At 45.2% G+C, this 23,659-nt stretch overlaps 2 protein-coding genes and 1 pseudogene across 2 annotated transcripts; all 3 read left to right on the top strand.

Annotated features, from left to right (window-relative positions):
* The first annotated feature begins 2,283 nt into the window (after window positions 1-2,283).
* LOC134500639 (uncharacterized) lies at window positions 2,284-16,673 on the top strand. Its single transcript, XM_063307945.1, has 4 exons — window positions 2,284-2,451; window positions 4,080-4,974; window positions 5,263-5,437; window positions 16,365-16,673. The coding sequence occupies exons 2-3, from the start codon at window positions 4,681-4,683 to the stop codon at window positions 5,428-5,430; spliced, it is 462 nt and encodes a 153-aa protein (XP_063164015.1). The 5' UTR covers window positions 2,284-2,451; window positions 4,080-4,680; the 3' UTR covers window positions 5,431-5,437; window positions 16,365-16,673.
* LOC134500638 (calmodulin-like) lies at window positions 13,624-13,926 on the top strand. The gene has a single exon (XM_063307944.1). It carries the CDS (start codon window positions 13,624-13,626, stop codon window positions 13,882-13,884), a length of 261 nt encoding a protein of 86 aa, XP_063164014.1. The 3' UTR covers window positions 13,885-13,926.
* Window positions 16,674-20,011: 3,338 nt separating the features above from the next.
* LOC134500637 (calmodulin-A-like) lies at window positions 20,012-20,719 on the top strand (annotated as a pseudogene).
* Window positions 20,720-23,659: the final 2,940 nt, after the last annotated feature.

The raw sequence follows: 23,659 nt of genomic DNA, 5'->3' as shown, positions 1-23,659 counted from the left end.
TAAAAAGCTTTCTTTACTTTTTTGACCATTCCATAAGGACAGGGGTGATACCCATGCCTCCCCCCTCCACATTATTCATGAATTAAAGGGAGATAGGAAAGAAGGAAAGAAGGAGAGGGGAGAGGAGGGAGGAAGGAAGGGGAAATAACTGTCCAATCAGATTACAACCACTTGATTGAAGCCTCAACCCTTTTTTACATGCTCTGAGTTGGTTTTATCCATAGAAAGTGGGTAAAAATTCTGTAGACGGACATAACAAATGCCTAATAAGTTCTCCTAATAAGTTCTCTGACTGGATTCAAACAATACACTAAGCCAGTGTTTCTCAACCTTGTCAACTTTCAGCTGTGTGGACTTCAACTCCCAGAATTCCCCGGCCTGCTTGCTGGGAGTTGAAGTCCACACATCTTCAAGTTGCCAAGGTTGAGGAGCACTGCACTAAGTGAATCAGTGAAAGTCCCAGTTTCTGCATAATATAAGATCTAAATTGTGTTAGTGTTAACCTTCCTTAGCTTCGACATGGTTTAGTGTGTTGCACGAACCCAGTAATGGGATTAGCTTCTGGTTCTGTATAACCTGCAAACAAAGAAAACGAATGCCATAAGTAGGTTCAGTGTGTCATGTGAACTCAACCACAAATTCCCTCCTAGTCATGTCCCTTAAGCAGAATAGGCACAGTGCCAAGGGCCTATGAAAATTTGGAACCTGTGAAAATGTTTCAAGTTAAAAAACATTTTAAGATATGAAAAATACAATAAAATCAAAATTGGTACATCCTAAAATTAAAATTCAGATACTATTCCTACTTTACTATGTGTTGGTTCCCTGTGATTTGATTTTATGACATCACGTTCTTTTGAACAAAAAAAATCCCTGTGAATTATTGAAGAATGTATTAAATTAAATATTAAAGACCAGGGGATAACTTTATAATTGTAAACATCTGAATTATTATGGCAACAAAGGCCAACAAAGATAAATGTGTCTAGGGCCTACAAGGATCTTGATGCAACTCTTCCCTTAGTCCAAGTCCTGCCTAACAAAATTTAGTGTATTTTTTATTTATTTAGAGGTAGTCCTTGACATATGACCATTCATTTAGGGACTGTTCGAAGTTACAGCAGTGCTGGAAAAGTGACTTGCAACCAGTCCTCACACTTACAACCATCACAGCTTCCTTGCAGTCATGTGACCAAACTTCAGGCACTTGGCAACTGCCATATATTTACAATGGTTGCAGCATCCCGTGGTCACATGATTGCCATTTGTGACCTTCCCAGCCAGCTTTCAACAAGCAAAGTCAATGATGGAGGCCAGATTCACTTAACAATCACATGATTCATTTAATGACCATGGCAAAAAAAAAGTCGTAAAATCAGGCATGACTCAACAACCACCTCGCTTAGCAACAGAAGTTCTGGTCCCAACTGTGGTTGTAAGTCAAGGACTACCTGTATAGGTTTTTATAAGGCTGCCCAACACAACCAGTGTGACTCTGGGGAGCGTACAGCATAAAAACAAACTATAAGTCAAAGAACAAAAAAAAAGCCAACAACCTGCATAACCATAAACAATACAATATATAAATGCCAAATATAAAATGGCAGCCAAGCATATAATTCTATAGCTGCTCAGAGTCACTTGCTGAGATGGGCGGCTATAGAAATAGAATAAATAAATAAACAAACAAATGAAAACAATCACAAGGGGACTCCCACTCAATCTATCATCTGGGGGAAATTCAGTTACCCACCAATAACTCAGGTGGGTTAAGGTCTCCCTAGAGGTCTTCCAGGATGGTTAAATTTGCACAGCAGCAGAGAGATTTTGAGTTTCCAAAACCCTCCCAAATCTAAATACTGTGACTGGCTTTGTTTCTACTTGGAAACCACCTTTTGATGATTTGCTTGTAACTGAAAAAAAAAAAGTTTTGATCTTGGGTTTTGACGATTAAATTGTTTGTTTTTTATAGAAATAATGTTAGCTAAGGTTTAATGAAGAGTCAGAGATTAAGTTAATACAACAAGCATTTATATCTGTGTCGGAGAAGGTCAGAAGTCACCCTTTTCTTACTTTTTCATGCTATTCTTGCACTTTCGACTTTTTCTTTTAATTCTGTATTCACGCTGTTCCGTACTTTGTATTTTAACTTTACTTTGAAATTCTAATGAAGTTCTTCATTAGAAAAAAAGGAAAAGAAAAGGAACCCTTCTGAAACTGGAGGGAAAGAGAACATGTCCGAGCTCCATCCTTGGTAATCCTCACAGTAATTTTCAAGCGAGGTGAGGTGGTGAAAACTGTGGAGCCAAGAGATCCAGCTTCAGAGCCATGGAAGTTCATGGTGGGATTTGAGGCTGGTCACCCTCTTTCTCGGCCCAGCCTTCTTCATCGGGCGTGGTTGTTGTAGTAAAAAGATTGAGGAGTACACCGTCTTCAGCTCCTGGAAGAAAGGTAGGATATAAATCTAACAAATAAATCAAATTAAAAAAATAATAATCTATAGAGCAGAGTTAGGCATTAGACCAAGTTTTCTCAACCTGGGCCACTTTAAGATGTGTGGACAGCAACTCCCAGAATTTCCCAGCCAGCCATGCTCATCTAAATTATTCTACATACAACATCCCTGTCTTCTTTACAAACAGGATAATGTCCTCACTGAGAAAAGGCTATGAAAAGGAGGCCCAGCTGGGGAATTCTGGGAGTTGAAGTCCACACATCTTAAAGTGGCCCAGGTTGAGAAACTCTGCATTAGACATAGATAATATGCTTGGAGTTGAAGCTGGTGGACGACCAACACTGCATCGCCCGGGTGAGGACTAAGCTTCGCATTGCAACGGTGTGATTGGCAGATGTTTTCCCTACCAGTTGATGATATGCTGAACCTGGGGGTTAGCAAAGCCATTCATCTGGCCTCTCACACTGCACATCAGGACAGTTCCCTTTGACCGTCCCTGGGGGCAGAGACAGCAGGGACAAGAGAGGGATTGGCAAGTTTCTTAACTTGCAAGCAAATCGACACTCTGCCAAGGAAAGTGAACGAAAGACAACAGAAGAGCAACGTTCAGTAAAATTAGCACGGCCGGTTTGAATCACAATGGTGCTTGAAGAATTTTAAGCATGCCACATACACGCTCACTTCTCCCATCTTGCCTCCACATGGGAAGTTTCAAACTTCTGCTTCTACCATCACAGAGGCAAGCTTTTCATTTCTTTAGATCTCTCGGTAACCTTTTTGCTGCTAAGTGGGAAGATTACTTTGGTTAGGACAACTGTTGACAAAATGGAAACCCTAAAGCAGGGTTCATCAACCTTGGCAACTTTAAGATGTGTGGACTTCAACTCCCAGAATTCCCCAGCTGGGCCTCCTTTTCATAGCCCTTTCTCTGTGAGGACATTATCTTGTTTGTAAAGAAGACAGGGATGTTGTATGTAGAATAACTTAGAGGAGCATGGCTGGCTGGGAAATTCTGGGAGTTGAAGTCCACACATCTTAAAGTCGCCAAGGTTGAGAAATCCTGCCCTAAAGTAATACAAAGTAAACAGGGGTGTCTGTGGGGGTGTATATGTGCGTGAGTGTTAAAAAAAGTCAAGATGGGCCCTCTGCAAGGAGGAATCAAGGAGGCTCCAATGATAAACAAGCCTCACATTGCTGAGACACAAGCTCTGTCTTTTTTGCGCATGTGTTATGAAGTTGCTGTCATAGCTGAAAAAATGGAGCTTGCATTGCAATGGTTCAACACTGCTTTGGTCACTTTGACAAAAGCCTCTGATCCAGCATAAATTCGGTTGGAATGGGATACCTCTCCAGAAGAAGAGGAAAGTGACTAGGGTAGGCAAATTAAAATGTCCAAGCTGCCACCTTCAGACCCAGGCTCCTGAGTTCATCTATCCATCTTCACCTTCCATGGAGCTCCCTGCACACCTCATTCAATGACTGGGCCAGGTCTGAAATGTGCCCTGTTCTCCTCAAGATCTCTTGCCATGGGTACGGTGGCCAAGTCTGGCAACATCCTAGAAGGGTGACTTTCTAGCCTTCGGCAGAAATAATACAGCAGAGTTTTCATTTGCTGCATATCTAGGTCATCCTACTACCTTCTTCTGCTCTGATCCCATGGACCAAGGATGGATCATTGGTGCCCCAGAGTTGGGGGTAGGCATGGACAAGCAACAGGGGTGTTAGCCAGTGGACGTTGAATCAACAATCAAATCATTTTTTCCACTGGCAAAAGGGCCCACCTTGAGCGCTGATGCATATTGAACATAGTGGAATGCTCTGATGCAGAAGGACAACAAGCTTTCATGGAAAAATAATGTTCCTGTTAGGATAACCTTCTTATATTAATAAATCCACAACCATCATGTTGCCTGATGAAGTCATAGATCCAACAGCATCACCTTTTTTTCTGGTTGAAGGAGCCGAAGTTGAAGAAGTTGAAAATTTAGTGTGGAGCACCCTCTACCTACCTCTGCCAGCAAGTCTATCCTTCTCTAAGTGATGTCTTCTCAAACAGATTGACCCAGATCCAGGCCCTAGGCTGTAAGGAAGGCAAGGAGTGATATTTCTCATTTCTTCACCGCATTCTTTTACTGCACCAGATTTTCCTGTTTCTGCAAGGAGGATGAGTGCATGCTATGCTTGACAAGAGAGACAGAGTCTTGGTGTGACATCAGAGAAGCAACATGGCTAACCAGCTGTCAGAGGAACGAATTGCAGAGTTCAAAGATGCCTTCACACTCTTTGATGAAGATGGGGATGGGCTGATTACCATCAAAGAGTTGGGAACTGTGATGCAGCCTCTTGGGAAAAATCCAGCAGAATCTGAATTGCAAAGTATGATCAGTCAGTTAAATGCCAACATCAAAGGCAAGGTAGACTTCCCAGAGTTTCTGTCACTGATGGCCAAGATGGCACGGGATTCCAACAGTGAGGAAGAGATCCAAGAGGCCTTTTGCGTGTTTGATAGAAATGGAAACCGCTGAGCTGCTGAGCCTGCCGACCGGAAGATCAGCAGTTCAAATCCGCGTGACGGGGTGAGCTCCTGTTGCTAGTCCCAGCTCCTGCCAACCGAGCAGTTCGAAAACATGCCAATGTGAGTAGATTAATCGGTACCGCTTCAGTGGGCAGGTAACAGCGTCCCGTTTAGTCATGCCGGCCACATGACCACGGAAGTGTCTATGGACAAACGCCAGCTCTTTGGCTTTGAAACGGAGATGAGCACCGCCCCCTAGAGTCAGACACGACTGGACTTCATGTCAAGGGAAACCTTTACCTTTACCTGCTTCAACACTGCAGAGCTGCGACACATCCTGACCGTCGTTGGTGAGAAGCTGACAAACGAAGAGGCTGAGAAGTTGATCAAGGAGGTGGACAAAAAAGGGGACAGGAAGGTGAACTATGAAGAATTTGTACGAATAATGATGGAGAAGTAATGACAAGGTACAGTTTTTTCCACGTTTATTATTATTCTATAGTGCTGTTATAAAATTGGATCTATAGATGTTTGGACTGTCCACACTACCTCCAAAAATTAGAGGATAAGTCTGGAATCTGCTACAAAGCACTTGTCACTATTATCAGAATTACCCTGAGGCGCTGAGAGCTTAAAGTGCCCAGAGAACTCAGTTTCTCTGCCCCTCTGGGGTGTGCATTGGTATGGTGGGATCCCATTTTTGGAGCTGGAGGGCATAGGGTAGGAGATGCAGGGCCCTTGGGGGGACCAGGGGCAGGTGGGAACATCATGGTGGTGACAGGTATGGGAAGATATGACGGGAGAGTGAGGGTGGGCTGCTCGTGGGGAAGGTGGGCCCAGGGTCTTGTACTGGTTCTGTGTTCCAGCCCCTGGGACTCAGCCCTATTTCCTGGTCAGCTGACCTTCAGAGGCCCTGCTTTTGGCTGCTGCTGCTAAACACCAGGTTGGTCTGTAATAAGGCCTCCCTCATCTGTGATTTAATAGCAGATGAGAAAGCCAATCTGGTGTTACCGAGACCTGGCTGGGTCCAGGGCGTGTGTGTCCCCCTTTCGGAAATGTGCCCAGCTGGTTCTGGGTATGGCATCAACTGAGACTCTATGGCAGGGGAGTGGGTGTGGCGGTTATAATCTGGGAATCTGTTACAGCTTTCAGGGGTGCTGCTTCACAAGTTGTCAGATGTGAGACCCTGTTCCTTAAGTTGGGTTCTAGGGACCAGTTGGGATTGTTGCTTCTGTACCAGCCTCCCTGCTACGTAGCAACCTCCCTGCCTGAGCTCCTCGACTCAGTGTTGGGGTTGGCAGTGGAGTTCCCCAGGATTATGGTCCTGGGGAACCTCAATCTGCCTTCCCTGGGGTGGGGTCTGAGGTGGCTCAGGAGTTCATGGCCACCACAACAGCCATAGGCTTATCCCAAGTCATCCAGGATCCCACACAGAACAGTGGTCATACCCCGATCTGGTTTTCTTGTCAGAACAGTGGCAATGTGATCTGGAGTTGGGGGAGTTCTTGGTGTCTCCCCTGTCATGGTCAGATCACACTCTGGTGATGATGAGATTCTCTAACACTGCCCCCTGCCGCAGGGAGGCAGGACCTATTAGATTGGTCCACCATGGCAACTGATGAACTCTGATGGGTTCCAGAGGGATCTGGGGGTTATTCCTGACAATCTGCTGCACAGTCCGACTGAAGCCTTAGCCATCACTTGACATGAGAGAGCAGCTGAGGCCTTGGATTGGATTGCACCCATGCAACCTCTCTCCTCTCATGGATCCTGCTACTCTCCATGGTTTATGGAGGAGCTAAGGGAGATGAAATGGGAGAAGAGAGGTCTACAGCGCCACTGGAAGACAAGGAAAACCTTGACTGAACACGGGTAAGAGCCACTATTAAGGCCCACGTTGTGGCGGTAAGGGCAGCAAAGTGGCAATACTTTTTTACCCTTATTGCATCCACAGATAGCCAACTGATGGCCTTGTTTAAGGTGACTCGAGTCATCCTGGGGAAGGGGGACTCAGAGGTCTAACTACAAGGCCATGCAGAGGAATTTGCAGAGAATCTGTCAGACAAAATCACTCATATTCATTCCAAGTTGAATGCCAGCTTGGTACAGGTCCAGGGAAGATGATTGGGATACAGTCTTGCCCGGTTATCTGGGAACAGTTTGATCCTGTTGGATCCCATAATCAGAACAATTATAGGATACTTCCAATAAAGTTGGAAACTTCCAATCCATATCGACTTTAACAAGATTCATATTCAAAATGTTTAGCACACCTCAACTTACAACCCAACAGTTGACTAAAAGCAAAGGGAAATCCAGTGTGGGAAATGGCAGGGTAATCTCAAAGTTCATCCAGTTGGCAGGACTGTAAGCAGTTAGTCAAGCTCACAAGGTAGAAAGAACAATAATATATATTGAAAGGAAATTAGAAAGCCATAATGAAAGAATTCATGCCACTGCTATGTTTCAAGAGCAAGCTCTAGATCAGTATTACTGAATCTTGGCAACTTTAAGATGTGTGGACCGCAGACTCCCAGAATTCCCCAGCCAGCACTTTAAGATATGTGGACTTCAACTCCCAGAATTCCCCAGCTAGCAGAATTCCCCTGCCCTAGGTAGAGAAACAATACTTAGACCCTTGCATGGCTCATCTTTTTAAGTAATGGACTGCCCAGACCCCTTTTTTGTGTGCTGGAGAGGTTGCTTTCTATCTGTCCCTTGTTTTTGCTAGATGGTAAAATCCATCATGTTGTTGTTTTTACTGACTGTATGAGAACTGACTTTCCCAGATAGGAATAACGCTGGGTCTTGTGATCTCACATTTCATTTAAATGTAGGAAATTGTTATTTTTAAATGATTAAATAAAAGGTGGATCTGAGCAGACTGAGCTACACAAACCCTTCCCTGGTGTCCTCGGGAGGTGTTGCAGTGAAAACTCACCACCTTGCCATGGTGCTGGAGCTTGAGCACCTCAATGATGCCATGAGCTAAACCGTGAAGGGCCACCCAAGACGGGAAGGTCATGACAGAGAGGTCAGACTAAATGCGATCCCTGGGGAAGGTAATGGCAACCCACCCCAGTATTCTTGCCGTGAAAACTAAATGGATCAGTACAACCAGAGATATGTCGGTATACCATCGGAAGATGAGACCCCCAGGTCGGAAGATGGTCAAAATGCTACTGGGGAGGAACAGAGGATGAGTTCAACTAGCCGCAGACGTGATGACGCAGCTAGCTCAAAGCCAAAAGGACGGCTAGCGGCCGACGGTGCTGGTGGTGAATGGCGAATCCGATGTTCTAAGGATCAACACACCACTGGAACCTGGAATGTAAGATCTATGAGCCAGGGCAAATTGGATGTGGTTATTGGGGAGATGTCAAGATTAAAGATAGACATTTTGGGCGTCAGTGAACTGAAATGGACTGGAATGGGCCACTTCACATCAAATGACCACCAGATCTACTACTGTGGACAAGAGGACCACAGAAGAAATGGAGTAGTCTTCATAATTCATAGTAAAGTGGCTAAAGCAGTGCTTGGATACAATCCAAAAAACGATAGAATGATCTCAATTCGAATTCAGGGCAAGCCATCTAACATCACTGTCATGCGCTGCCTACTACTGAGTGAAACACAGACACTGATTCAAGGAAGAGCAGGTTCAGGTTTATTTCAGTGTAGTGCTTAACGAGAAAAAAGCTGAGAGTGCAGGGAGTGCGCCGGTGCGGGGTTTAAATAGCCCGCGCCGGTCAGCGCCCCCCCCACTTTGGGTTGTGTCATCCCCCCCCAGTCCTGCATGCTTCCTTGCCGGTAGGTGAAGGGTTGCAGGGCCCCTGCTGGTGCCCCGGGCTTCGCCCATAATCTGTTTCTTTCTCCAGCCGGTGATTGCTGTCAGCTGGGTGATCTCCGTTGCGTCTTGCTGACAGCTTCAGGTGAGCCTCGTGATCCGCCCTGTCTTTGTCTTTCCTTCTTCCTCTTTTGTGTTCTGATGGCTGGTTCATCCGGCCGGGGTCATTCCCTTCTCCTCGGGGTCTGTGTCTCAACACAGCGTGCTTTGCTTATCTTTAATCCCTTCCTCTGCTTCCTAGGTATTGTCATGTGTGCCGTTGTGCTGATGCCTTCAGCTCAACGGTACTCATGACAATCACAGTGATCCAAATATACGCCCCAACCACAGATGCTGAAGAAGCTGAAGTAGAGCAGTTCTATGAGGATCTGCAGCACCTACTGGACAACAGGCCTAAAAGAGATGTTATTTTCATTACAGGTGACTGGAATGCAAAGGTGGGCAGTCAAATGACACCTGGAATTACAGGTAAGCATGGCCTGGGAGAACAAAATGAAGCAGGACATAGGCTGATAGAATTTTGCCAAGACAATTCACTCTGCATAACAAACACTCTCTTCCAACAACCTAAGAGACGGCTTTATACGTGGACTTCACCAGATGGACAACACCGAAATCAGATTGACTACATCCTTTGCAGCCAAAGGTGGCGGACATCTATACAGTCGGTAAAAACAAGACCTGGCGCTGACTGTAGTTCAGATCACTAACTTCTTCTTGCACAATTTAGGATCAGACTAAAGAGATTAGGGAAGACCCACAGATCAGCTAGATATGAGCTCACTAATATCCCTAAGGAATATGCAGTGGAGGTGAAGAATAGATTTAAGGGACTGGACTTAGTAGATAGGGTCCCAGAAGAACTCTGGACAGAAGTCCGCAACATTGTTCAAGAGGCAGCAACAAAATACATCCCAAAGAAAGAGAAAACCAAGAAGGCAAAATGGCTGTCTGCTGAGACACTAGAAGTAGCCCAAGAAAGAAGGAAAGCAAAAGGCAACAGTGATAGGGGGAGATATGCCCAATTAAATGCAAAATTCCAGAGGTTAGCCCGAAGAGATAAGGAATTATTTTTAAACAAGCAATGCGTGGAAGTGGAAGAAGACAATAGAATAGAAAGGACAAGAGACCTCTTCCAGAAAATTAGAAACATTGGAGGTAAATTCCAGGCAAAAATGGGTATGATCAAAAACAAAGATGGCAAGGACCTAACAGAAGAAGAAGAGATCAAGAAAAGGTGGCAAGAATATACGGAAGACCTGTATAGGAAGGATAACAATATCGGGGATAGCTTTGACGGTGTGGTCAGTGAGCTAGAGCCAGACATCCTGAAGAGTGAGGTTGAATGGGCCTTGAGAAGCATTGCTAATAACAAGGCAGCAGGAGATGACGGCATCCCAGCTGAGCTGTTCAAAATCTTGCAGGATGATGCTGTCAAGGTAATGCATGCTATATGCCAGCAAATTTGGAAAACACAAGAATGGCAATCAGACTGGAAAAAATCAACTTATATCCCCATACCAAAAAAGGGAAACATTAAAGAATGTTCAAACTATCGAACAGTGGCACTCATTTCACATGCCAGTAAGGCAATGCTCAAGATGCTGCAAGGTAGACTTCAGCAATTCATGGAGCGAGAATTGCCAGATGCACAAGCTGGGTTTAGAAAAGGCAGAGGAACTAGGGACCAAATTGCCAATATCCACTGGATAATGGCAAAAGTCAGGGAGTTTCAGAAAAAGATCTCTTTCTGTTTTATTGACTATTCTAAAGCCTTTGACTGTGTGGACCACAACAAATTGTGGCAAGTTCTTAGTGGTATGGGGATACCAAGTCATCTTGTCTGCCTCCTGAGAAATCTGTATAATGACCAAGTAGCAACAGTAAGAACAGACCACGGAACAACAGACTGGTTTAAGATTGGGAAAGGAGTACGGCAGGGCTGTATACTCTCACCCTACCTATTCAACTTGTACGCAGAACACATCATGCGACATGCTGGGCTTGAGGAATCCAAGGCTGGAGTTAAAATCGCTGGAGGAAACATTAACAGTCTCAGATATGCAGATTATACCACTTTGATGGCTGAAAGCGAAGAGGAACTGAGGAGCCTTATGATGAAGGTGAAAGAAGAAAGTGCAAAAGCTGGCTTGCAGCTAAACCTCAAAAAAACCAAGATTATGGCAACCAGCTTGATTGATAACTGGCAAATAGAGGGAGAAAATGTAGAAGCAGTGAAAGACTTTGTATTCCTAGGTGCGAAGATTACTGCAGATGCTGACTGCAGTCAGGAAATCAGAAGACGCTTAATCCTTGGGAGAAGAGCAATGACAAATCTTGATAAAATAGTTAAGAACAGAGACATCACCCTAACAACAAAGGTCCGCATAGTTAAAGCAATGGTGTTCCCTGTAGTAACATACGGCTGTGAGAGCTGGACCATAAGGAAGGCTGAGAGAAGGAAGATAGATGCTTTGGAACTGTGGTGTTGGAGGAAAATTCTGAGAGTGCCTTGGACTGCAAGAAGATCAAACCAGTCCATCCTCTAGGAAATTAAGCCAGACTGCTCACTTGAGGGAATGATATTAAAGACAAAACTGAAATACTTTGGCCACACAATGAGAAGACAGGACACCCTGGAGAAGATGCTGATGCTAGGGAGAGTGGAGGGCAAAAGGAAGAGGGGCCGACCAAGGGCAAGATGGATGGATGATATTCTAGAGGTGACAGACTCGTCCCTGGGGGAGCTGGGGGTGTTGACAACCAACAGGAAGCTCTGGCGTGGGCTGGTCCATGAAGTCATGAAGAGTCGGAAGTGACTGAATGAATAAACAACAAAAACAACAAGACTTGGAAGTTAGGCATTCCCGAATCACCTGATGGACTCCAGATTGTAGACTTTGGCAGGGGATGAGGAAGGTGTCGGCAATGAAAATATCCAATATTAAACACAAGACTTCACAATTACTCTCTGTCTTTCATTTGTTTGTTCATTTGTATGCTGTTACTTGCTGGTAGCTTTTGTTCTCAGCAGGCTTGGTGGAGAGAAATAAGGCCATTCAGCTAAGTAAAATACAGGTGGTCCTCGACTTACGACCACAGTTGAGACCAGAATTTCCATTGCAAGTCATTGTGGTCATAAGTCAAGTCACCATGTGACAGGACACGATTTTACACTTAGTGACCATTTTATAGGGGTCACTAAGTGAATCATGGGTTGTTAAGTGAATCTAGCTTCCCCAATGGGCATTTTTTGCCAGAAAATGGCAAAAAAGTCACAAAATGCAACCACGTGACTACGCGATGCTGAACCTGGTTGTAAATGTGAGCCAGTTGCCAAGCACCCAAAATGCAATCATGTAACTGTGGGGGTGCAACATTTTGCGACGCTTAGAAGTGCTTTACAGGCTGCAAAACATCCATTTCAAGGCCATTGTAACTTTGGACTGTTGTTAAATGAACTGTCATATGTCAAGGACTACCTGTAATCTTCTTCACTTCTGCCTCCATCTTTCCTGCAACCCTCTTACGGGGCTAGGGATTGTACTTTATCATTGCTTGCTTCTTTACTTGCTTACCTATTACATCAGGGCAGATGCTGAAAAGGGAAGAATTCAGTTTTGGCAAAATAAGACAATTGGAAGATAACAGGTTGCAGATTGGAGAGGAACAGGAGGACAAACCGTGTCCTTCAGTCAGAATCCAGTGCAGTAGCTAAACCCAGCATCCTACTAAACATCTGCAGTACGGATACAATTGTGAAGATCAGTCCAGCCCAGAATTCTGTATTTCGCTAGCGGCTAGTCAAATGCCTCTGAAAAACTCCCAGGATTGTGGATCCAGCTCTTCCTCGCTCTTAGCTTCTAGAACAGAGGGGTAAACTGCTTTTGAACATGGAAGATCCATTCAACTATTATGGCTAATAACTATTAATAGATCTATTCCAGTTCCATAAATCTGTCCATACTTCAACTCTGTTTAACTCTGTTTTTCATCCTTGGCAACTTCAAGGTGCGTGGGAATTCTGAGAGTCGAAGTCCACACCCTTTAAATTTGCCACGGTTGAAAAACACTGGCTCAACTGCTTAATGAAGAAAATTAACTCCTACACCATCCCTGAGAGGCAGCAGTCTAGCTTCTGCTTAAAGACTTCTAAAGGAAGAGAGCCATTATCTTCAAAACACATCCTTTCCCCATTCTCTAACGCCTCATCCATCAGGAAGCCTTTTCTATGCATCACCACAGTTTATGAGCATAACTTCTGTATTGTTTGTTATGCATCAACTGGGCATTAATTACAAACTGTGTAAAAGAACTAGTAATTACAATGGGTATCCTTCCTGGAGAAGCCTACCCTCTCCCCAGCAATAAAGGAGTATCTTCTACAAGCTGAAGAAATCTAAGAAAAGGAATGTGTGAAGACCACTGGGCGATTCTATGGCTTTTGCTTCATTATAACATCAGGGTTACCACAGTGTTGTTCTGATGCCATAAAGCCAGGCATGTCGTGCAACGAAATCAAGACATTTCCACCTTGCACCCATGCCTGAGGTTGCAGTGGATTGTGGGATACCTCCTACATCAACCAACCCAACAACAATCCATCTTCTCTTGCGGCAAGGAAGGTATTCCAACAGGTTCCTGGGTTCCATACCTAGGCCTTAAGCCACAAGGAGGTGGAGACTGAACTTTTTGGCCCCTTCTCTCCTAATAACAGACACCAGATTTTCCTGTCTCACCAGAGAAACCAAGAGGGCACTTTTCTTGAGGAGAGACACTGCATTGGACAACGCGATTGGCAACATGTCTCATGAATTCACCGAAGCAGAGATTGGTGTCTTTCAAGAGACCTTCTCACACTTTGACGTGGATGGCGATGGTGTGATCTCCAGGAAGGAGCTGGGGACAGTCATGCGCTCCCTTGAGCACATTCTGGTCCACCTCCAGGAGACCTTCACCGATGAGAAGGTGGAGGACATGGTCAAGGAGGCTGACATGGATGGAGATGGGAAAGTCACCTTTGACGAGTTTGTGAGCATGCTGGCAAAGAAGGAAGCATCATAAAGGAGAGCAGCTCTTGTCTTGGTACAGATTGAGATTATGGATTATGCCCCTATTTGTACGGTGAGGAAGAAAGGGGAAACGGGAGAAGCAATGAGAATTTGAACCAGGACATTTCTAGGATGTATTGTGGTTTTGGACAAACCCTCTGATCTCCTTACAAATGCTCCTTCTCTTCCTTTCTCTTTCCCTCCTTCCTTCCGTCCTTCCCTCCCTCCTTCCTTCCTTTGCTATTTCTTCGGTTTTCCAGATATACTGGAAACAGTGAATAGACTTTTTTTTTTAAAAAGCCCGAACTACTGAATGATAGGCAGTCTCACTCTCTGAAAGTAATTTGCTCAGAATTTCATTATAATGGCAAATCCACCGCTTCCTATGTGGAAAGCTCTGTTCATATTAATCAGTAAATTCCAATCAGTAAATCAGCTGTGGATAGGGAGAAGCCACATTTAAGCTTTTATGGAGTCTTGAGGGCCACGATGAATGGACCAAACTGGTTAGAAAGGATCACCCACATAGACAGGGCTGGGATTAATAGCTTTTCTTGTTCTGGCTTTGGGGAGAATGTTTTGAGAGTAGTCGGTATGCCTTTCATTATTCTAACATCAGGAGCAGGATGTAACACTGCTGTTTTTATGTATTTCCAGGGACATCTGCCCTGTTGCAATGTTCAAAAAAGTCAAGATGATGGTGCCTGTATAAAGGGCAGGGGGTTGACTACACGGTCACAGCTACCATCTTGAATTTTTTGACCTCGTGGAGACTTCTGATTTCTCCCCTCAAGATGGCAGGAAATTGCAGCACTGATTTTTTTGGTTAGTGGTGAGAAGAGGGGCTTGGAGGGGGTGAAGAACGAGGGCCAAGGATTGAATTCACTTCTGGGGGTTCAGACTACCAACCGCTGGTTGAAATGGTGGCTGAGCTCATCAATTGGGACCAGTCCACCAGAAGCTGAAGACCACAGTCCAGAAGCTGGGAGAAGATGTATCTTTGCATCTGACTGTGTTGATCTCTCCTTTAGAAAAGGAAGTGTTTTCTGGGTGCGTAAAGTGAGTCACACACTTCACAAAGTCAAAGCAAACAAACTCCTTTATGACCCGGCAGCTTCACAGACCTGGTTGATTGTGGTTTATGCAAGAAAACACCGTCAAACAAGTTGGGGCTTAACAGGATCCATGATCAGCTGGATTTCTCTCTCTGGTGTGTTGAGTGGGAAGAAAGGCAGGGCAACGTTCGATGGCATCAGTCCAAGAAGACCTGTGCAGGTGCCAACTGCCCAACCTTGAGACACAGTTCTTGGATCATACAGGGTGTGTTCACAGGTCACACAAGTAGAGTTTACTCAGGGTCTTTCCACAAGCGAGTTCTGGACTAGTCTCCCCTGCATCATTACTGTGATGTCTCCTCTGAGGACATCTAAGACTAGCACAGAACCTGTACATGGAAGGTCCCTGAGCAAGCCCTACTTGTGTGACCTGTGAATTTGTATCATTGGTGTTGTTTGTGGGATGCTGTCAAGACACCAGTGATTTTATTGTAGCTTGGCTGCATTTCAGAGCTGAGCAGATTCCTTTCAAATCTGAAACTGCAGATTTTTAAAAAAACATATGGTTCAGTGGAGTTTATGAGTGATTGTTCTCTGGGTCTTTCAAGGAGAATGGTGGCTTGGTGCATCCACAGCTCCACCTCATAGGAATTGGTAGGAATTTTTTTTGGCACAACCAGACATATGTAAAATATTTCTATTCCATGGAGTGGGGCTGAGGCATGAAGTGGGATCATTGTTTGTTACTCCAACAGATATAGCAGCTTCATTTCAATTTCATTTTGATTGTTGCTTCCTAGTAATGGATGTGTGTTTTTGAGTGATTTTTGTTCTGTGTTTTGAGCTTGGCAGATTTGAAGATCACCTAACCATAGTACTGGGGTGCAAACGTTGGAGTAAGCCATGTTTACTTTAAGAAGGGATTATTGAACAAAACTTCAATTGATTTGGGTCTCACAGCATGCTAACATGTAAACCAGGGGTGTATAAATCTCAGTCACCATGATTCATGCAACATATAGGCCCAAAACAGTCCAATCATTGAATGCAACCAGAATTTTGCTTCCCACATTGAGTTGTTTAATTCGGTTGCTAGTACTGATACTCACTGGAAAAGACCTTGGTGCTAGGAAAGACTGAAGGCAGAAGGAGAAGGGGATGGCAGAGGAGGAGATGGCTAGATAGTATCACCGATGCAATGAACATGAATCTGAGCGAACTCCGGGAGACAGTGGAGGACAGGAAGGCCTGGTGTGCTATGGTCCATGGGGTCATGGAGGGTCGGACACGACTTGACGACTGAACAACAAAAGTACTGATGCATTTTAGTTTCTTTCCAACTGGAAAAATGTTATAGCTCTTTATTTTTCAAAAATGTGGTCACTGGGTGTTTCTCACCAATTCTCTGTTATCACTTCTTTTCTTCATTTCCATGCAGCGTAGCTGAGAATTTGGTTGGAGGCGAGCTGTAGCTTGTCGCTTCTTGGAATTTTCCACCCCCAAAGATGTGCTCTTTCTCCACCCCCACCTTCTCCAAAAAAATCAGAGATTCCTCCTCAGGTTAAAGAACTTGATTTGCAAACTGAGAACTGGAGGAGCTGATGAAGACCTTTTGTCTGCAATTCTTGGTAGCAAAACTGGATGCACACCCAAGAGGAACCTCGGCAAGCACCAGCGCTGAACTTAGCTTGGAGATGATGCTCTCTTAGCCTTGAATGGGAAATAAAAACACACTCTTTCTGTTGCAGTGTTGTGTTGTGTTTTTTTAGTTAGTGAATCGGCTGAACTGGCAGGGGACAGCTGTTCCACCTGCATTTCACGCCCATCCAGAAGTTCTCCCATCAACGCCAGGGGGTCTGTGCTATTGAACTTCACACTAGATGGGTGTGTACAACATGCTTAATGGGTTAACTAAAGTAATTTGTTTTTCTGGGTTTGTTCCAGGTGAATTCTGAACTGGCTCCTTTGGAATGTGATAATGTATCTGAAGCTCCTTTTGAAGGGTACAGTGAAACACGCTGCACCCTGAAGAACCTAAGCCTGTTTCTCATGCCATACGACTCTGGAGCTGTTGTGGGAACCTCTTTATAAGTTAGCTGGAGAGGTTTTCAGTGCCAGTTCAGTGTTCTGGTCGAGAAGAATGTGGATGTCTTTATTTAAGCCTGCAACAGGGCCTGGCACCCTTGGCAGATGGTGGGGAAGTAGACATGGCAGTGGTCTTCCCACGTTAACAGCCAAGTCTATCAGCTGCTGCTTAACCTTTCCTGTAAACTGTGGCTTCAGTGCTTTCTGCAGAACTGAAGTTTCATTCATACAATGCAGGGTTAGAGCAGAAGAGGTATCTGGCTTCATGCAACGCCCAAGCTTGGTTTTCACACAACACTAGAATGTGGTTCCTGGCTTGGGATTCATCATGTCATGTCAACATGGCCACAGGGGTCCTGAGCACCCTCTACTTTTCCTATTACAAACATTCTGAGTTGTTTTGCAATTATAAAGCATGCCTCCCTTCCCTTTTGTCTTGCTTGTGGGCTGCCTCACTGCTTCAGGGTCACCATACAAGTGGCTAAACCGCTCATTCAAATCTCCTGCCCACTGATCCCTACCCTGCCAGATGCCACTCTGGGCTGTTCCCCAAGAGCTGCCTCCTGTCATGGAGATGCCAACAGCTCAGGGGTGAAGAACTGCAGAATGATAGTTCTCCATACCTCTTAGTGTTGGCTGATTCTGAAGATGCGGAGAATGGTAGGTTGGAAATATCTGGAGGACTGTGCGGTCTTCAGTCTTTCTCCATTGTCAGAAGATTCTAGACATTTGGCAACCCCTCTGATCCTTCTCCAGGCATGTGAAGAAATAACCCCCAAAGAATTCTGAATAGCTTTGAAGTCCTCTGAAAGTTGAGTTCATTTTTACATAATACCCTTCATTGACTACTGAATTAACCCATTTCTCTGTGTTCACTAAAAACACTGGACCATAAATGGACCAGATAAGTTGGGTTTGCACTAGGCCAGTGTTTCTCAACCTCAGCACCTTTAAGATGTGTGGACTTCAACTCCCAGAATCCCCCAGCCAGCACGCTGGCTGGGGAATTCTGGGAATTGAAGTCCACACATCTTAAAGGTGCTGAGGTTGAGAAACACCGCACTAGACATAAAACCACGCACAACACCCTGCCCCACCCCCCAGCCAAGATTAAAACTAACCAGGCTTAGCTGCAAAGTCTTTAACTGGCCTGGCTGAGCATGTTGCACGAACACAGCCGGTGCTGGATCCAATCTCTACACATCAAGGCTGTGGAGAAATGGGAGACTTTGGAAGTGCTGCAAAATGGTTTTCCCCTTCCCTTTGTAAGCTAGATTTTTTCCCCCCGGGAACTTTTTCCTAATCTTCCCTCCTGTCAGCTCCCACAGTTCCACAGCCAGGCTAACCATTGCTGAGAATTCTGGGAGTTGAAGTCCACACGTCTGGAAGAGAAGGCTCCAGGCTGGCATTGGCTATCTATGTCTTAGTGCTGGTTTGGGCAAAGTCAGCATCAGCAACATGTTGAGCCTTCATTTCACATTGAAGTCTGGCACAAGCCTAAACTTCTTCCTCACTGGTTTATTTACATACATATGAATTTTTAGCTCACCCTTGAGATGAAAGGGTCCGGGTGAGGCTTAATAGATCAATAAAAAGAAGAAGAGTGGGAGGAGACAATAAAAGTTTTCACCAGCTTAAAAAAATGAGAGGCACACTTATTTACCTGCAAGCATTTTTGGCTCATTAAATGGCTTGACTCAACCAGAAGACAATCATAAATCAAAGAGAGTAATTATGTATACAGCATATATTCAAGGCACGGGATTGACTGCCACAAGTTGTGGCAAATTCCTGGAGAAGCGTCTCAAAGACCTCTAGCTAAGGGCTTTTCCATCTTGCCAGCCTAGCATTCCCAAGCACTTTTCACATCCAAGAGTCACTTCTGCCTTCATCTAGACTGCAGCCATTATGTGGAATTTGAGGAAGCCAAATTATGCTTTTTCCATTCAAGATCTGTCCTTGACCTGGACCACAACCTCTGCCCCTCCTGGCAAGGGACATGAACCAACAAACCACAGGTGGTCTGGCTGGGGAATCTCGTAGCCTGGGCAACGCCATCAGGACTGTATGATGCCTTCCGTCAAGCAGAGGGAAGGGAGAGCCACAGGGGCACAGGAGACTGGCAGAAGTCCCCACCCCTTAGAAGGCCCCTATGGAATGCAATCAGCTCAACTTGCAAAGTTTGTGGCTTGAATTATTAAGTAACTGAGCCAGAAGAAACTCAGCTTCTCAGCCCATCAAAGGGGGTCACAGGGGTTTCAAGGGTGGATCATCCTATGGGAATGGCACCAAAGCCATGAGCAGAAGAACCCTAAACTGGACCACCTTGCTTGTGACCTTCTAGGAGATCTCTTGATGGCCTGACATGGACAGCCTTTCTCCAGCCTTGGACCCTCCAGTTGAGTTGAGTGCAACTTCCAGACTTCCCCAATAGGGTCACTGAATAGGTCATGCTGCTCAGCTCTGCTCCACAACAGCCAGCCACTTCCTAAACTGCCCCAATGCAAGGTCATCTTTGAGACCTCCTAATGGGGTTATCTAAATCAAGCAATAACTGGTTCTGCCAGCAGCAGCACCAGTTCCACCCTGGCACCTCCTCCTCTTCCTCCTCCTCCAGCTTAGCTCACCCACTGGATTTGCCCTGGATCTTGCCTGGCAGGGAACCAACATAGCTTTATTCCCAAGTGGCAGTGGCCTGTGCATCAACAGGGTGGGGCATGGCTATACAGAGGCAGCTGGAGGTCCTCAGCTCCATGATCACTTATCATTTTCTTCCAATCTGATGCTCTCTAGACCAGCTGGAAGCATGTCACTGAAAACCAGCAAATGACTCTGTCCCAGAAAGACATGAGATGAAATCCAGAAAACGTTACCCATTTTCAGGCATTGCCTGGACGAGATTAGCAGGTTCCCTAATGAAAGGGGTGGGGACCCTTCAGTAAAGGTTTCCACAATTGCTGCAGTGGAAGCAAGGCCTGGGTGTTGCCTGCTTGTTGCAAGATGCCAGAACATCTCTGGAAACAAGCCAGGGGAAACACCCCTACCTTTTGGGCGACTCATTGCGAGCAAAGGAGGCATTTCTTCACCGTCGGAGAAAGCATCAAGGTGTGGAGGGTGATCGGCAAGTTGGTGGGACAGAAGAGACCATGGCCTCTCTGACAGAACAAGAAATTGCTGAGTTCAGGGAAGCCTTTATGATCTTTGACAGAAACGGAGATGGGACCATCACCACCAGGGAGCTTGGGACCGTGATGAGGTCCCTTGGGCAGAACCCAACAGAAGCTGAGCTGCGGGAGATCGTTAAGAAACTGGATACAAACAAAAACGGTACAATTGACTTCCCAGAATTCTTGACCCTGATGGAAAACGCAATTAAGAACCGAGATTGTCACGAGATCCGGAAAGCCTTCCAGGTATTTGATAAGGATGGAAATGGTTATATCAGTGCCGCAGAACTGCGACACATCATGACCAACCTTGGGGAAAAGTTGTCCAACGAAGAAGTAGAGGAGATGATGAAGGTGGTTGATGTGGATGGGGATGGGAAGATGAACTATGAGGAATTCCTGCGGATCATGTCCAGCAAGTGAAGAGTGCTACCAAGCGATGGAACTCTTTACCCCCATGAATAAACTGAGCGATGGCTTTAAGGCGCTCACATCCTCTATAACGAGGCCTGGTGAGGACAGCCAGGAGAATCCGTTCTGGTGGGAACCCTAGCAAGCCAAAGAAATTTCAAATTGCTCTTATCCTAGTGAGTTCTCTTTCCTCCCTTCTAAGGCACAACGTTTATTAACAGGTTACTTTGGAACAGGATCTCTTGCTGATCTGCTGCTGTGCCATCTTGACTCACTTGTGTTCTGTATGAGCTTCACCCTCTAGATTTGGGGGAGTAGGGAAAAAAAATAAACTTCTTGAATAACTATGTTCCAGTTGGCTCTGGTGGATGAATTTGGGGGACTGCACATAGCAGGCTGGGTGAAAGTGACTTTGGGCAATTTGTAGTAAAGTGTATTGTAGAAATCCAGCTGTTGTCTTAGCATGTGGTGGGAACCAGGTCATGACGTGAAGCCATCACGTGGATCACTTCTTTGGGCAAGTTGGGTATTATTAATCTGGTATAGGGTTTAGCACTGTTGAGTGAATGCAGCCATAAAGCCAATCGTGGGCACTCTTGTCTATCTAAGGAACTACCAACACTTCTTATGATTAAATAATAAGGACAGTGGGGTGGGCAAACTGCTAAAAAAAACACCCAACCCCACTTACCTGCTTTACTGTATGCATTACAGGGCCAGATTCCATTTTTTTCTATATTTCTAACATTTTGTTTTAATTATAGAAATGTTTCGGTTGACATATGCAACATTATATAACATACAGCCCTTCCTACCAAATGTTAATATAAATTATCTAGGTTTTTTTTTAGGCAAATCATTCTGATTTCCATCTTAGACACATTAATTTCACTTTTGCAAGTTTTCCAACTACGTTCCATCCCCCCCACGCCATGTCAGCTGTTTCTTTAAGCACAATCACTCTGTTTCAATGTCTCTTCCAGCAAAACTCCTTTTCAGAAAAAAGGAAAAAAAGATCTTACAAACTGGCAGTCTTTGGCTGGTCAACACCAACAGACTTTGAAGTTGTAGACTCTGGAGGGGATGGGATCTTCTGAATGAAGCTATCTGGAGGGAACTTTTTATGAGATTTGTCTCTCTACCAGCAGCACTTGAAAAGTTCACGTGAAATTTGTTTGGGTAAATGGAGAGGTCCCTTGTAAAAGAGGGAAGGATTCATAATGTTGCCGAGTTTATTATGTCAGGAAGTTTTTACTTATTTTTCATACCTTGTCATGTTTCCTTGCAAACAAGAACTGCCCCCAGGGCATCGTGATGCTGAGCATGTTTGCTCCAGGCAAATGAAGGCAATTTGGGACCAGCAGGAGGAAGGCAAAATCTGCTTCTCCACCCCCCTCCTCCCAACCACCCCAACCGCCAGCCCAGAGAAAAAAGTAAGACAATCTCCAGAACCAGAAGGCCAGCTTGGAACATTGCTGGCGATCTGGGGCAGATGACCCCTGTTGCTGCCGAGAAGCTATTGTGGTTCTGTGGACGTCTAGATCCAGACGCACCGTGTCTCTCAAAGTCTGGATGAGCAAAAAGGTTTGGGGTGCCTGGGCTGACTTTTGATGCTGTTGTTGATTTATTGGTTGTTTTGGCAGATATTGGTTCCTACCTTTCCTCCAGAAGCTCAAGGAAGCAGAGAAAGCACACCCTTCAAGGCACTTTTTTTCAGCCTTTGAACAGAGCTGTCAGATCTTCAGTCAGAATAGAGATGACCTGACAAGGTGCCATCAGGACTGACTAATCCTTTGGAAGGGGGCCCCAAAGGTGTTGACAGCACAAGAAGAGATGTGGCTGGAATTTTCAGCTTGTTTTGGCTTTCTGGGGGTGGGTGGGATTGAAGTAAGGGAAGGAAGGAAGGAAGGAAGGAAGGAAGGAAGGAAGGAAGGAAGGAAGGAAAAAGAGGGAAGGAGGGAAGGAAGGAAGGAAGGAAGGAAGGAAGGAAGGAAGGAAGGAAGGAAGGAAGGGGAAAGAGTGAGAGAGGAAGGAAGGATCATGTGACTGCAGGGACACTGTGATTGTCATAAGTGTGAGGACCAGTTGTAAGTCGGTTTTTTCAGCACCGTTGTAAGTCCGAACCATCACTAAATGAATGGTTGTTAAGTGAGGACTACCTGTAATCTTGACCTCAGCCAAACGGACATGTCTGCTTCCCCCAGAAACTGAGACATAAACATCTTTTCATTGACTGCCATTGTTCTGACCTGCTGGAACGTTCTTCAGCCATTCAGTAATAATGTTTGAATCCAAAGCAGACTTCAGTGCTGGAGGCTCCACTTCCACTCGAGTTGCACCCCCAGCCAAGAGTGCAGCTAACAACAAAGCAGATATGCCATGCCACCAAGTGCACCCAAGCCCACTGACAGGTGTGACGCCTTTTTTCCTGCTTTAAATCATTCCCTTCTTTTTGAGTTAAGCATTTCTTGACCTTCCATGCCATCCCTCTGAAATTTGCAGAAGAGTGGGTCAAAAAAGTCAAGATGGCAGCTTCAAACATGTGGTTGTGGCCACTGTCTTCACGCAAACACACACGGACACACATGCCCCACAGAAGCCCCTTGGTGGTTCTAAAGAAACACCTCCATGGCTGATGAGGTATGTGTTTTTTGCAACAGTAGTTGAAGGCATCTCACGGGCTTTGAATATATCCAGGCAATCAATCACTGGATGAAGGCAAAAAAGAGAAAGGTCCTGGGCGAGAACAGCTCAGCCGCACGGCCACCTTTCGCTCAGGCAGAGTTACACATTCCTCGTGAACAAGAGCTTGCCAAAGATTCCATTGCTTTGGGCTCTCCAGCGAAACCTTTGAAGCCTCTAGGAATGAGTTGCGTTTTTCTCTCCCTTTGCAGAATAAAACAAATATGTTTGTCTGCTGTTTCCTATCTGGATGGCCAAACAAGGCCCCTACGATGGAGATCTTGCCCCAGGACTGGAAAATGAACAAAACAGAACAAAACAGAAAACAGATGAGGAAGAAGAATGAATTAGAGAGAGGGCCTTGTGGGAAGCCAGTTTTGGGGCAGAT

The sequence above is a fragment of the Candoia aspera genome, chromosome 7 (assembly GCF_035149785.1).
Source record: "Candoia aspera isolate rCanAsp1 chromosome 7, rCanAsp1.hap2, whole genome shotgun sequence".
Classification (NCBI taxonomy): domain Eukaryota; kingdom Metazoa; phylum Chordata; class Lepidosauria; order Squamata; family Boidae; genus Candoia; species Candoia aspera.
Note: the sequence above shows the minus strand (reverse complement) of the source record. Positions and strands in the feature narration are given on the sequence as shown.

Coding starts and splice junctions, on each gene's coding strand:
- LOC134500639 (XM_063307945.1), top strand. CDS start 4,681: ATGGCTAACCAGCTGTCAGAGGAACGAATTGCAGAGTTCAAAGATGCC. Junction 4,975..5,262: donor TGTTTGATAGAAATGGAAAC/CGCTGAGCTGCT, acceptor ATGTCAAGGGAA/ACCTTTACCTTTACCTGCTT.
- LOC134500638 (XM_063307944.1), top strand. CDS start 13,624: ATGTCTCATGAATTCACCGAAGCAGAGATTGGTGTCTTTCAAGAGACC.